At 45.7% G+C, this 15919-nt stretch overlaps 1 protein-coding gene across 3 annotated transcripts in view; it reads right to left on the minus strand.

Moving 5' to 3' along the window:
- The window catches only part of tenm4 (teneurin transmembrane protein 4), a 359210-nt gene that overhangs the window by 217944 nt on the left and 125347 nt on the right, over positions 1–15919 (minus strand). For 2 of the 3 annotated variants that reach the window (XM_063204786.1, XM_063204784.1), the window contains 4 exons: positions 9131–9407; positions 4169–4249; positions 3546–3644; positions 1978–2213 (listed from right to left, as the gene is read on the minus strand). In XM_063204786.1, coding sequence (XP_063060856.1) covers positions 1978–2213; positions 3546–3644; positions 4169–4249; positions 9131–9407 — 693 coding nt within the window. The remainder of the gene's footprint in view (positions 1–1977; positions 2214–3545; positions 3645–4168; positions 4250–9130; positions 9408–15919) is intronic. The other variant, XM_063204785.1, reaches the window with a different exon arrangement.

Below are 15919 nucleotides of genomic sequence, written 5' to 3' on the forward strand. Positions count from 1 at the left end.
GGGCCCCGCTTAAGCGGCCCCCGCTGTCAGCGGCCTTGGCTGTGAACTACAGCTTCCATCATTGTTAGGCCTGAGGGGGAAGAGATGCATATTTCTAATGCCGCTACTATTCATATTTATTCCAGCAGTCCTGCGAAAGCCTGCTCCACCCATTTATCTCCCTAATAGAGACCACAGCCGAAAGGAAGACCTGCCAGCGTCTTCCAGAAATCAGTGCAAATAAATGACTACCGGTGCTCTCTCTGTCTTCCGTTCTCTCGTTTCTCTCATTCTCTCTCCCTCCTTTCGGCCAGGTTTATACTTTGCTCCACAGAAGCGTAGGGGGGAAATTCAATGTTGAATCCATTTACATTTTAACCCAAGTACATTATGTTGTCAACGGCACTGGCGTAATCATACCAGCGATAAGTTCATTGCATGCGATAGACCTACAGTGTGGGGAGAATAATCTGATTTCCAGGAGATGCTTTCACATTCCTACATCGTATTCCTTCGCTGCAAGCGATAAATTAACAAGGTTTCTGACTGTAATTACATCCACAGCCAATTGTGATATCAGGAGTAAAGATCTCGCCATAGTCCACACAGTCCACAAAACCACTAAATCCATATAATTCATTTGCCTGGGATTCAATACTCATCTTATGGATAACGTGACGAACCAATTAGCAAAACTAAGACATGAAATATATATAACACAGAAATCAGTAACCATGCATATGGTCTATCAATTTCCATCTCCCACTGCGTACGTCTTTTTTCTGGAGGCCAAATTGCATAAAGCAGCTCCTTATACCACAGATGGACAGGTCCATTTTCGGAGGCCTTCTTGCACGGCACGGCACCACACCGCACCGTACAGTTGGAACGACCTCATCTGAACACCTTCATGCATAAGTCACACCTCCATACGCATGAAATCATATATTCACATTTCAATTAGGAACCCCGTCACGGAGCTGACCCCTGCCAAATGACACACTGGAGGACAAAGTGGAGCGACGGGGAGAGAAGGAAAAAAAAGACAGCTGAGATGAAGAGATGTGAAGTAATGAAAAGGGAAGAGAGACAGATGTAGATTAAAAATAAGAAAAAAATAGAGAATGTAGGATAGAGAATTAAAGACAGAAGGTGAGGTGGGGTAAAGGGGAGTTGGAATGGCAGAGAGATATAAAGAATAAGAAAATGAGAAAAGTAAAGTAAAAAATTACTGACAGAAAAAGTGAACGAAAGCAAAAAATGAGACAGATGGCGATCATGTGAGAGGAAGTTATGAAATGACACAAATGACGCATAGATAAAGATGAATGAGAGTGAGAAAGTAGACGAAAACAAAAACAAAGAGAAAGAGTGAAGGTGAAAGACAAAAAGCAATGCAAAATAATAGAGCAGCGATTAAATCAGACCAAATAAAGAGAGAAACAGAAGGAGACAAAAACAAACGTGAGTTTTTTTCTAAAATGAGGAGAAGTAAACCAAGGAAAAAAACAACACAGTGAGAAGGGGAAAAGGTGAAACGATATAGAAAAACAGACAGCGGAAGAGATGACAACAAACGGAGAGGGAGAAAGAAGCAAGGGGACAATAGGACAGAAAACCACAACAGCACAGCCAGCCAAATTAATGGAAATAAAGATGTCACTCATTGACATAAAAATAAACAAACAGAAGGAAAGAAATGATGGAGATGTAAAATGGCAGAGAAAAAATGAAAGAAAGAGAGAAAGGAAGGCAGAAAATAAAAAAGAAAGGAAGGAGGAAAGAAAGAAAGAAAGAAAGAAAGAAAGAAAGAAAGAAAGAAAGAAAGAAAGAAAGAAAGAAAGAAAGAAAGAAAGAAAGAAAGACAAAAGAGAAAAAAACTAAAAGCAAAATAAACTTGGATTGATTTGACACATAGCCTGCAGAATAAAAACTTCTCCAGCCGAGTATTAACAAAAAATCTCCAAAGATGCCTCTTTGAATTGAACTTGAGCTCACCAATGAAGTAGGCCAGCAGAAAGACGAGGGTGACGGAGATGAGGATGGCACTGAGGGCGGCACATTTCCAGTTGCAGTGCTTGTAGGGCTTCTTCAGGCTGAAGGCTGGCCGCGAGAAGGTGTTGCGGGGCAGGGGCCGCGGCGGGGGCGAGTACACCGTGCTGGAGGTCAGCGGGTAGCCCGGCGAGGTCGTGCAGTACATGGGCGACGTCCCACCGGGCTTGAAGAGGAAGTGCCTGTGGATGGGAGGAGAGAGGAGAGAAACAGAGAGAGAGAGAGAGAGAGAGAGAGAGAGAGAGAGAGAGAGAGAGAGAGAGAGAGATGGTGGGAGGGCTATCTCCGAGCTCTTACTTTTTTATTTAACCTATATATGTTGTATATTTGTATAGTGTATAGTACATACTGAATGTATGTGTGTGTATTTGTGTGTGTGTATCTGTGCATGTCTGTGTGTTTCTGCCTGAGCAAGTGAGTGCACAAGGACTGTGTCTTCTTTCTCATTTGTAATACAGAGTGCACAGCCCCATACACCGTTCAGTAATGCTGCCTCGAAGCACTATTTTGAAGGGCGAAAAAATAAAGAAATAAAGTTGTTGCCGTAGACACCCCTTTTCCCCCATTTCTGCTGGCTACCAGAAAACAGGTCTCCAGCATGGTGGGTTGGCACTATCACAGCCGTGAATCAATATCAGATTTAATTTACAGCCCGAGTGACCACAGCAGATCCCTGATAATTTGAGTCTGTGCATGCTGTTAGATGCACAGGAACAGGCGAATATTTACAGCAAACGTGTGTCAGCGTCAAGCGCAGGACCAATTCACCCTTGAAGGGCTAGACAGGTCTCAAATTGAAACAAATAAACACATAAATAATGACAATTACAATTGGCCTGCTGGGCCCATGTGGTCCTCCTGAGGCGGGCAAAGACGTCATTCGACAGTTTTATTATCTAAAAAAAAACATGTTTTTCTGTCACCTTCTGGAGTGGTGACGTGTTACCTTCAGGGCCCGACAGCGCAGACACCCCTTACTGCCACAATAGATTGGTGTCACAGCAAGTACTAAATCTCATTAAGGCAGCATTACTGTGCATGGGGTGGGGGTGTGGAGAGGAGTGCAGACAGACACTCAGACAGACAGACAGATAGATAGAGAAAAGTGAAAAGTTTTAGTAGACGTTATAAGATCAGCAGCAGAGACCATACACAGTATGTCAGTGGTGGCAGTGGTGGTGGTGGTGGTGGTAGTGAGCTTACGAGTACTATAGGCGGAGCTAAGAGGCAAAAAACCCACAACAAAACATGTGAGACATGTAAACCGTGACATGACGAGAAGACTACAAAGGCGGGCATGCAGCATGGCAAAGCAGAGCTTGAGTGGAAATGCACAACAAGAAGTGGCATTAGGGATGGGGTGGGGCGGGTTGAGGGTCTAGGAGGTAGATTGAGGGTTTTCGATGGGCCTTCTTCGGGCCGAGTAGGAGGTGGGGCAGGAGGGGTTGTCGGTAGGATTGGGTCGTAGAGGGGTCGTAGCTAGGAGGGTGTGGTGGGGCGGACATGAGACGTACCCATCACTGTAAGCACCTTCTCGGCGTGCCGTCGCCAGAATGTCCATCTCAATCAAGTTGTCCTGCAAAGTCTCAAGGAATGTCTGCTTTGCAATGTTTCTACATACAGATGGAGAAATGGAAGATGGTGGAGCCTTGAGTGAGTCATGCGTATGGAAGGGAGGAGGAGGAGGAGGAGGAATGGGGCTTGGACAGAGATGTACAGTACAGTACGCAGTCAAGAAATGAAAACACAAAACAAAGAAAAACACCCCACTTCTACCACCAGAGAAGGAGAGATGTCACAAAACATAGCACACACACACACACACACACACACACACACACACACACACACACACACACACACACACACACACACACACACACACACACACAGACGTTGACTTACTACACACACGCACACACGCAGTAATGAAACGGAAAAGAGATACATCATTTTGGGTGACGGCACCCAAAAAGAAAAAGGCATAGTGACAAAGAGAGATAGAAAGGAAGTGGAAGTGGAAAACAGTCGTATAGAAACCAATAATAGTAAGAGTAATAGTAATAAAAAGTTCAGTGACAAAATGGAGGAAACCTCCTCTTGTAACTGCTGGCCCGCTGTGGTCGGACCTCCCTACCTGGTACTGGTACCGTAAGAGCCCTGCCCATCTCTGCATGCGTCTTGCTCTTCTCTGATAAACATTAGAGTATTCTGGCTCCTTCAGGGATTGGATGGTTGGACAAAAACAATGGATTTGATTGGTTGGTTGGATGTTTGCTTGTTTGTTTTTTAATACTTACAGATAGTACAGTCAGTTTAGTTAAGCTTTTGCTATATAAGAGAACACAGCAATAACATACTATGAGGCGCTACTTCTTACACTTGTAGGAACATGACAGCAAAGATGAAAAATAAATAAACAAAACACAATTTAAAATATATTCCCTCCCTTTAGCGATAAAACCCCGCTAAAGGCTGCAGTGGAGTGGTATATACAGTACATGAATCCTGCTTTATGGTTTCGGCTTGTGATGGAAGGCATAAATATCCTGAAGCATATTGCTGCATATAAATATGCAGAGGCCTGTCTCCTCCACCAACTTTTGCATGCCATTTTGTGCACAAGATTTAATAGTGTGGCAGCACCCAGCAGTCACTGTACCCTACCACCCCCCAAAGCCCAATTCCTAGCCACCCCCACCGCCCGAACCTTCCACATCCCTTATAAAGTATATCTCCCTGGGGGAAGACTAACATATAATGCAGTCTGAGAGATACGGGGGGGCATGGACCATCATCTTTGTAAACACGACACAGGCTAAAACGATGTGAATTCAACAAGGAGAGAGAAAAACAGCATCTTCTCCCTTCTGTTCCCATTACACGCTGTTTCAAAAATACAAGAGTGTGGAGAACCAGCATGGTGTCTGTTTGTCTGTCTGTCTGACAAGCAAACACAGACACGGACACACAACAACAATAAAATGGCTGTGAGGGAAGGTCGGGGGCTGGAAAGCATTGAAACCTTCAAAATCAACCCAAACAGATAGCATGACTAGAGACTAGGAGGCACAAAAGGGGACTAACAAACATATACAGTAAGGCCGAATCCCATTTCTAATTTCTACCCCTACCCCTACGCCTTCCCCTTGCCCCTCTTCCCTTCAAACGGAGCAGTAAGAGGTAGGGCTTGAAACGCAATCCTTACGAATTGAGAGAGCCCTTCAACAATCACAGACTGACACCCATTGCATGCAAAAAACAGCATCTCTATGGTTAAACGGATGATATTGCTTGCAATTACTCGCGCAAAAATTTAAAAAAGTTTAAAAAGCTTTTTTTTTTAAAACCTGCATGTTTCACGTGCATTTCATGTAGAAAATGACCATTACACATTGGGACAATGTTTAACTTAGTACAATGGAATAATGATAACATATATATTTGTGTGCATTTGTGGATGCTGCCAATTTTTAAGGGCATTCGCAATGCATTCTGGGAAATCGGTCGTGCCCCTCCGTTTGAAGTGTTCGTTTGAAGGGGTAGAAAGCCCTTCCCCTTACCACTTCTCCTCTGTCTGAATGGGAATTGGGCCGGCCCTAGCCCTTCACGTGAATGTGCAAAACGGAGGGGAAGGGGAAAGGCGTTGGGCTGAGGGGTGAAATGGGATTCGGTCTAAGAGGACAGACACAGAGAGGAAAACATGGAGAATAGCATGTACACATACTCTACATTGAAGAGTAACAAGAGGACTAACTAGGTGCTGTCGTGCATTGAACTACAGTAATGCACCACATACCATGACGGGCAACTTGCCCATGGGGAGCCAGGTTCGAATCCTGCCTGGGTCATTTCACAGTCCCACCACATTTCTCTCTCCTACTAACTCATCTCTCTTTACTTTCTCTATCTGCAATAAAGGTCCACAAAATCCCATAAAACCAAAGTGTCCAACAGATGTGAAAAATGCCCATGGGTAGTCAGGTTTGAATCCGGCTTGAGTCATTTCCAAACCCTTTCCCATTTCTCTCTCTCCCACTTACTTTATATCTCTATCTGCAATAAAGACAGCAAATAATGTACGAACGCAAAAGACATGCAAAAAGTAAAAGTACTAAAACAAACTGTCAGAGAGCTAGTCTGCCTATCTACTGCTACTAGTGTGTTGTTTGGCCTAATTAAGTGCTATGACAGGACCCACACACACTTCCCGCAAAATGTTTGCCGCTAAGCTCCGCTCAGCTGTGCTCTCCATCCCACTCGGTGGGCTGCTCGCTCACAGGGAGGAATGGGCCATTATAAGGCTATTAACCGCCCAAATGACAGGCCAGGTGTCAGCGCCCCGGTGGAGGTTCCAAATGGCTCCAATTTTGTCAGAAGAATTGAAATAATAGATGTGCTGCCGCCCTCTCCCTCTCCTCTCTCTTCGTCTGTCTATGTCTCTGTCTCTGTCTCTGTCTCTGTCTCTCTCTCTCTCTCTCTCCCTCTCTCTCTCTCTCTCTCTCTCTCTCTCTCTCTCTCTCTCTCTCTCTCTCTCTCTCTCTCTATCTCTCTCTCTCTTTCTCTCTCTTCCCTCTCTCTCATTTTTGGTGGATGGGGAAGTGTGGGTAGACAGTACTGATTTATATTATACAGAGGTTCGGTTTGGACTTTCTCGCTCACTCGCTCGCTCACTCGTCTGCTGCTTTAAATTCTCTCCACACCTCCATCTGTTTTGCTCCTCCACTGGGAATACCTGAGGGAGATTAACTTCGAAGTCGGAATGGTGGGGGAAGGAGGGGGGGTGGTGGTTGTGGATGGGTTACGCAATGTTTAATCAGTCATTATGCGACTGTGCAATCCTCCCCCAAAACTGAAATTAACATTCATTTTCCTGTTGAATGGCCCGGGCTGTCAAACAATGCTGGTTGCGCCGAGGAACCAGACAGACAGACTTCGACTGTCTCGACAATCTGCTGGGCTTCCTCCAAATCCTCCCTCGTCTGGTTAGGACTGAGACAAAGAACTTCTAACTAATAGGCTCCCTAACTCTTGTAAAAGAAACTTTGATAAAGTCAGACTTTTAAAATGTATCGACTATTTATGTCATCTATTGCAACGATTCACAATGTATGTCTTACATACAGCATATGTCTTATATTATGTATGTCCCCTATGATGTACATCTATTATAACTCTCTGGCACAAGGCAGAGTGCATGAACGCTAGTTTTCAATATGATAAGAACCGTGTTTGAGTGCTGAGATTCATAGCATAATATGAACCCATCTTAACATTTTTTTTTAAACTTGGAGAGAAATATGTTCTCTGCAGCAAAGCATTGGCAAAAAATGTCGGCAGTCCAGCGTTATTAGTGTTAAGACTTTAGCCGCCTTCTTTCCCCCGCAGGGTTTTGACATCGCTGATTTCCCCGAGCCTCACGAAGTACAATGCAATGCGATGCGACGCAAGGCCTGCCGGCAGCTAGAACAACACTTGACTGATACCCTTCACACGAAGGGCCTCGGACTGCCAAGGCGCAACACCGGCAAATTGAACAGCTCAGATTGATGGGGAATAAATAAAGGCTCAGGAAAAGAAGGCCTTGGGGGGCACGGGGGAGGAGGACGAAGTGGAGGATGTCAAGGAAGATAGGGAGGCAAACGAGATGGTGGAGGAGGATGAGGAGGAAGATGAGAGGCAAGTGGGGGAGAAGGGCTAGCTAGCAAGCGTGGGCTGGTCCTTTAGAAGGTGTGTGTGTGTGTGTGTTTATGTGTGTGTGTGTGTGTGTGTGTGTGTGTGTGTGTGTGTGTGTGTGTGTGTGTGTGTGTGTGTGTGTGTGTGTGTGTGTGTGTGTGCGTGAGAGAGAGAGATGAAAACAGCTCTGTAATGCCGAATCGACTGCAGTCTCTCAGGAATGAAAAGCGAGAAAAAAAAACAGAACGAAATCTAACCCCTAAGGCCACCCACGTTGTCAAAATCACAGACTCTACAGATGAGCCTGAAAACAATCCTTCTCTCCCTTCTCCCTCCATCCTTCCCTCACTCTCTCTCCCTTACTCTTTCTCTTCATTCCTCTCATCCTACCCTCAGTCTCTCTCTGTCCCTCTGTCTCTCTCTTCCCCTCTCATCTCTCCCTCACTCCCTCTCCCTCTCCATCAGTCTCTCTCCTCATCCTTCTCTCTCTCTCTCTCTCTCTCTCTCTCTTTCTTTCTCTCTCTGTCTGTGGCGGGTTGGGGTTCATGTTCCAAAAGCGCGTGTTGATGGCGTGCGTGTTGAGCCGTCCTCTACACTTATCCTCTACAGGCAGGCGAAACATACTCTAAACACCTCCGGCACCTGGGAGCTGTCAGCAGCAGAGCCAGAGAGGTTTACGCAGAGCAGATCAGCTCTCGGGGCCCACAGGAGAAACTTAACGCCAGTACTTTTGCCCTCGGTATGAAGTAAAGTACTCTCTCTCTCTCTCTCTCTCTCTCTCTCTCTCTCTCTCTCTCTCTCTCTCTCTCTCTCTCGCCATCCCACCCCTACTCTGCATTTTGGAAGGAAGTCGAAAACAGTGAAAACCTAACTCCTTCTTGCCACTCATGTAGCCTGCAGATGCCAAGGCCAAAGTGTCTGCAGAAGCGCTATCTGAGCTGTACGTGTACAAGACACACACACAAGGATAAGAGGGCAAAACACCTGGCACATAAAATGAGCTTTTCAAAATGGGAGGGAGAAAGCCAACATGAGCATCTTTAGCACAACAAAAACTCAAAAAGGTTTACAAAAAAAGTCCCCGGAAACAAAACAAAACAAAAATGTGTGCATGCCTGGCATAAAATGAGCCCAAAATTCAAAAAATGGAAATATAGCAAAGTCTAAAGAAATGCTTTACAAGACGCTTCCCCAAAATAAAGAAAAAAAACAACAGGGCATACCTGGCACAAACATGTAAATCCAAACCCAAAGCCAGAACGCAACATTGAAGCAAAACAAAAAAGTTTAACAAGAAGACCCCCCACTCACACACACACAAAAAACCAAACTGAACCAAATCTAACTTCATATGACAAGCACACAGGTACAAAGTAAAACCCATCTGTTCCAGCCCATCTTGTCCCGCCCAGCCCGTGCTCACCTGGTCTCCAGGGGAATGTTGCTGTTGAGCAGCCAGTTGTCCTGTGCCGTGCTGCCGGAGTCCTGGACACTGGGCGGGCCCTCTGGAGCTGCGGAGCTGCTGTTGTCGGTGGGCGCGGGGCTGGGGTTGCTGCGCGGCGTGCCGTAGGCGTCGCGCTCCCTGTTCAGCGAGTTGGCGGAGCTGGTGCCATGGTGGTGCTGCTGGTTGGGCGAGTGGGAGTGTGACAGGCCCGGCACGGGCGGCGTCCGCAGGCGGGAGTGGTTCTGGAACAGCCCGTCTAGGGAGGGCACAGAGAGAAGGAGAGGAAAGAAGAGAACATGTTAAAAAACGGAGAAAGAGCAATGGTGAAAAGACTAATATTTGTGAACGTGTATAGTGGTTCTGGAACGGTCCAGCTCATAAAAACATTTTTTTTTTTTTTATATATATTTTTTATGGGCTTTTATGCCTTTATTTGACAGGACAGTTGAAGATGGTGACAGGAAGCGAATGGGGCAGAGAGACAGGGGAGGATCGGGAAATGACCCCGGCCGGACTCGAACCGGGGTCCCCGAGGGTGGGCATGCAAGCCCAAATGTGGGGGGCTTAGCGCGCTGCGCCACAGCGCCCCCCCATAAAAACATTTTAAATTTGTGATCATCTTTGAGTCACTTGAGTAGTAATACATAATAATACACTGGTTCAGGAATGGGTCGACTGAGGAAGACATGGAGGGAGAGGAGGGAAAGAAAATGTTTTCAAAAAATAATGTTGGAAGTACAATGACACAGCACCAACAAAAAGGTTGAAAGTCTTAAAAAAAACTATTTGTTATTGTGATCATCTTTGAAATCTTGTCTAAGTCATAGTGACCATGTCTATGCATAGTGGTTCTGGAACAGCTTGTCTGAAGAAGATAACAAAAGAAAAGAGAAAGACAAAATGTTGCAAAACTTCGACAGACCTTGACAGGACAAAATAAAAAAACAATCTAAATTTGTGATCATTTTTAAGTCACTTGAAGGAAGTGACCTGAGTAGCAATCACATTTGCTTTAAAAGGTTTCGTAAATGCTGTTTCTGTAAGGGCTGAAAAATAATACATTGAAACTGAAAGAGTCCTGTTCATGAAAGTGTTTCTGCCTCTGACTCTCACTGTTCGTAGTGCTAAGATATGTATACTGCAACTGCCCAGTCTGGCTGTTCACAATTTGCATGTTTACAAGCTGAAAACATGACATCAAATGCAAGATACTCCATTAGCCAACAGAAAAAAGCCAATGGCACTTTCATGAGTTTGTATAAAACCTCTGCATTTCTGAGAAATTTAAGCATTGCGGTACTAACTGATGTGAGGCTTTTAGACATGTCGAGAATTCGGCTGAAATAGCTTCTGTGTGCAAGTCTGAGAGAAGCCATATAACACACTGAGTCATGCTAAGCACGTGCTTGTGTGTGGGAAAATATCAGTCGCCCCGTGTGTGTGTGTGCGCGCACATGCGTATGAGTGTGTGCGTATTTGCATGCCTATGAGTGTGTGTGTGTGTGTGTGTGTGTGTGTGTGTGTCTGCCACTGTGTGCCGCCTCTTCTGTTTCATGGTCTTGATGGAATCAAGTAGATTAGCTATGAACGCGTGCGTTAGCACTCTAGCTCCAAACGCCTCATGCTGGCTTCAAAACAAACACTCAGGCCGACGTCTAGTGCAATTTGCGTCCTATCGCTCTCTGGCATAAATTCTAGAAGCACGGCTGTAAGTAGACAGCAAAGGCGGGAGGGTGAGGGAGGTGGGGGGGAAGAGAGAGAAAGAGAGAGGGGCGGTGTGACAGGCACAGCACAGATGACTGAGAGTAGATAGATAAATGGATAGGCAGAGAGACAGAGTGAGAGAGAGAGAGAGAGAGAGAGAGAGAGAGAGAGAGAGAGAAAGATAAATAGAACGAGAGAGAGAGATAGACAGAATGAGAGAGAGAAGAGAGAGAGAGAGTTGAGACAGAGAGGAGGAGGCAGTAGGAGAAACAAGAGGAAGCCAGTGATTAAAGGAGAGCATTACATGCCGAGAGAGAGAGAGAGAGAGAGAGAGAGAGAGAGAGAGAGAGAGAGAGAGAGAGAGAACTGAAGAGATACTGTATGTAGATAAATGAGAGACAACAAGAGTGACAGAGACGGTAAGAGTACTATAGTACTTGCAGCCATTCTCTGCCGCTCGGTTAGCCCCTGCCCTCCTCTGTCACCACTCGGCTCAGCTTGGCTAACTGCTGCTTTCTCTGCCTCTTGGTGACAAAAGCAAAGACGGGAAGGAATGAAGTCACTTGAATGGGACGTGTCACCACTGGCAGGAATATTCAATATCCAAACAGCAAAAGCAATGTGCCCTGGTGACAATCTGCCATTCCCGGCCATACAGAATTACTGCAGTGTGTCCCACTTTGAAATTCACTTTCTGAAAGATCAAGAAAGCTGGTGCAATGTGTCGACGACATGAGGGTGTGTTCTCTTCTGTCGAGTGAATTTCTTTCTTCCTTTTTGTCTGTTGTCTCCCATCTTCTCTCACTAAACTTTATCTGTCTGACTGAATGTCTCTGTCTCTCTCTGTCTCTCTGTCTCCCTCTCTCATTTTTTGTAAAAACTTCAGCTGTCACTTTGTGTCACGGGACATTTTTGTGCAGACATCAGGACATCAGAAGATATGAAGTATCAGATTGTACCCCAGTGGTCTTCGCACACAAATCTGATACTCCCGTCTCACTCAGTGGTGAGATAGATAAAGAGCCAGTGTACGTGCTGCCTCAGTGCCCATTAATTTCCATATCTGCTCTGCCATTAATCAATCAATGAGAGCATAGCTCTGCCGTGACTTGCTGTGCCCAAGCACCGAGTGCCATGAGTAGACAAAATGGCTCCCCTTTTATGTGTCAGGCACACACATAGATGTACACACATGAACACACACTCCTGTACGCACACACACTTACTCTATTTCACAGGTATATACAAAAAATGGCACGCACATACACACACACATTTTTATTTCACAAGTACAAAAAATAGACTATTTACAGAGGGATGTGAGGCAGAAGCCAAACAAATCTCGAGATGGAAAAAGACACAGATATAGTGTGTGTGTGTGTGTGTGCGTGCGTGCGTGCGTGCGTGCGTGCATGCGTGCATGCGTGTGTGCGTGCGCACACTCTCATTCTCTCATTCCACTTCTGAGCAGATCTCAAGATGAGAAAATATATACTCCTGAGTGTGTGTGTGTGTGTGTGTGTGTGTGTGTGTGTGTGTGTGTGTGTGTGTGTGTGTGTGTGTGTGTGTGTGTGTGTGTGTGTGTGTGTGTGTGTGTGTGTGTGTGTGTGTGTGTGTGTGTGTGTGTGTGTGTGTGTGTGTGTGTGTGTGTGTGTGTGTGTTACACTTCGCATTCCACGCACACTTCTGAACAACTGTGTGGGTATTACAATTGCACTTGAGGTTATTCCCCTCCCTCAATATGATAGCAGACCTCAATCACAACACAAGTTTGTTTTTGTTGTGCCCCCCCCTCTCCCTCCACCACCCTCTCTCCTCCCGTTCTTCAAATCAAGAGTCAACAACAAAAGGCACACAGCACAACAAAGCACAGGGCACAATGGCAGGCCCTGTTAGGACAAAGTCAAACTCAATAAGACCCACATCACAGAGCAGTGAATAAAAATGACAGTCTGTTGAAAGTAATGCTGCTCTTGCTTCTCGAAAAGGCATTGTGACAATATTGGGAGTACAGGAGCGTATGCTGCTGTAGGTACCTGTTATACAACAACTCAATTTCCCCATAGGTGGAAGTATGGTAGGCCCTTCACCAACTGGCAACTAGATGATTGGAAAAGGTTCTTTCTAAAGGTTCTCAAGAATGTCACTATAAGGAAAAACTCTCACAGCAGTGCCTTAATTTCAGGTTTAAAAACTAAACTAAAATCTCCTGACACCAGTTGGAGTTAGCCATTTTAGCTAACAGACTTGGTGGTTTTCCTGGCTTTCCCTGATTGCCTCAGTTTCTAATGGTCTATGGGGGAAAATAGATTTTCCCTGGACTCTGAATGAAGGATGTATTTTCTTACAAGCCCTATTGAGTGTGATGATTTTTTTGTCTGACAGGTTTTTTTTGCCAGACAGAGGTGGCAACTCTAAACAGACTACAGCCTGAGTCAGCTACTACTAATGTTAGCTAACAGCTACAGACGGCAGTCACTCCTCATCATGAGTGGTTCTTCTGCACTGCATTTTGGGCTGAGTCGAGTCCAGGGGGTTTGCCTTCTCATTCCCCCTTTTCATTTTGGATGCCAGCGACGGATCATTCATCAGATCCCAGTGACAGATGGTTCCGGAGCGAGAGGCGCCTCCGCTGACAACTCCTGATTACTCTGATGCCTAAAAGTCAGAGAACTGCAATGAAGTAAACAGCCATAAGGTCCATGAGTGAATGAATGTGCGGTAGAGAGTAGGTGAGGGAGCCAGGGAGAAATGGAGGGAGGGATAGAGAGTGAAAGTCAATGAGATGCTGAGAAAGTAAGGGAGAGAGAGGGGGTGGTAGTGAGGGAGGGCGGTAGGGGGGAGGGAGAGAGAGAGGGAGAGAGAAGGAAATAGGGAGGGCGGTGCTGAATAAGTGAGGGAGGGAGAGAGGGAGTAAGTCAGTGATGTGCTGAGAAAGTGAGATAGGACGGTAAGGAGAGCGGAAGGTAGGGAGGGAGGTAGGGAGAAAGAGAGGGTGGTAGAGGGAGGTGGAGAAAGCGTTAGGGAGGTGGGGAGAGAAGGAGGGAGGAAGAGAGGGTGTAAGTGATTGAGGTGCTGTGCAAATGAAGGAGGAACGAAAGGAGGAATTACGGTTACCACCTCCTGACAAAAAGCCTGGACATTTCGAATCCAACCGACCCCTTTGCTTGTAAGCAACAGTGTGTCGTCCAGCAAAAATAGTGAACATTAAATGTTCAGGGAAAATATATTTTTCCCTGCAATTGACCATTAAGGACTGGGACTGCCAGGTAAAATCAGGACACGTGGCAACATTTTGGGGCTGTTGCTTCCTTCTGGTCAGCGTTAGGCTATCACTTATCCTCCATGCCACCACTGGACAGACATTTACAGCATTACTCAAATGTTCAAAAAGGAAGGGGAAAAAAAGGTCACAGCAGACCTCCAAACATTTTCTTTTTCTTTTTTAAACATAAAAAACTCACATAATTGCGTGTGCTGTTTTATTTTCCGCATACAGTACAATGTGGTTTTCAAGGTAAAATGACAAAAGACCTTCAGACTCTGAGACTACTGAGAGTTTGAGCCTTTCACAAATGCTCCCGTAATCCTCACAACTCATTTTAGCAATCACTTACCAGTATGGTAGTGAGTGTTGAGCTTAGTGCAAGCAAGGCTAGCTTTCAGGACATGTCCACAGTCCCTCGCTCTGCCTGCCTCCCTGCCTGGCTGGCTGGCCTTCCTATTCTGCTGTGGCGACAGAAGCAGCCACCGAAACAACAACTGCAAAAAGTGCTGATGTAAGGGTCGAGGAGGCCAAGGGCTTTCTCTTTATTGAAAAGCACCCAGGAGCAGCAGGAGAAGGAAGAGGACGATGGCAACAAAAGGAGGAGCAAGTGGAGGAGGAGCAACCAGAAGATGACAACACCAGGAGGAGGTGGAGGAGGAGGAGGAGGAGAGATGGAGAAGAACACGAAGAAGAAGATGACAATGAGAGGAAGAAGAGGAGAGGAGTGAAAGAGGAAGAAGAAAAAGACGAAGATGGTGGATACAGAGTCCTTGAGGCGATGGCTCGGGCCTCCCTGCCACCGAAGGAAGAGTAGTGGTGATTCAGCATCAGTGACTCACCATAATCAAAACAAAGGCCCAAGATGGCCGATCAATGCGGTTCATGTGCAATCCTTTAGACACAGGCAAATGAAATGATCCTGTGCGTGCACAGTCACAGGAAGCACAGGAGAGGATGGGATGATGGGTGTGTTTCAGGAAGATCAGATAAAGATCTGATAACACAATACACCACTTCTTCTCAAAGAGAGCGGCCCTTGCTTTTGTAAGGAGATATTGTTGGCGGCTAAACAGTGGTGAACCAATTTTCAAAACAGGACTCTTAGATGCTCTCTTTATAACTATTATTTTTACACAATATTTTACTGAAAGCGTTTCGGGTGGTTTTTCGCTTCCAGAAACGTCGATGGAGATCACTAGCACCGGTGTAATTGCACAGCAATAATTCGATGAAAAAAATGGTTTAAACATTTTTACTCCCCTCTTTTATGAGTATCTATATCTATCAGTCTTTCGAAAAACCAACCTGCCCTTTCTATAGCCATCCGATTCCTCCCTGCCTTCCTCCCGTTCAGTTGCTTTTGGCCGGCGTATTAAAGGACGTCTTCTCTTCTTCAGCTCAATACTTGAAGGCGTCAATCGGCCATTAGGCTCGTCTGACAGCAATCTCGGAGGGAAATCGGGTTCCCCTTGGCCGTCTTAGTTAACCGATGGGAGATACCGATCCATCAAACTCTAACACAAAATTGATTCATATCCATGAATAATTGAGCAGAGGAGAACAGGGATCAGTAAGAAAAAAGCCGCCATATTGCAACCTTATTTAAAAACACGGATATCGCTACAGGACGCTTCACCGATTAATATTGGCCCTCTCTCTCTCTCTCTCTCTCTCTCTCTCTCTCTCTCTCTCTCTCTCTCTCTCTCTCTCTCTTATACGTGCGTGCGTGCCTGCCCATGTGTGTATGTGTGTGTGTGTGTGTGTGTGTGTGTGTGTGTGTGTGTGTGTGTGTGTGT

The sequence above is a fragment of the Engraulis encrasicolus genome, chromosome 8, assembly GCF_034702125.1.
Source record: "Engraulis encrasicolus isolate BLACKSEA-1 chromosome 8, IST_EnEncr_1.0, whole genome shotgun sequence".
Taxonomy (NCBI): domain Eukaryota; kingdom Metazoa; phylum Chordata; class Actinopteri; order Clupeiformes; family Engraulidae; genus Engraulis; species Engraulis encrasicolus.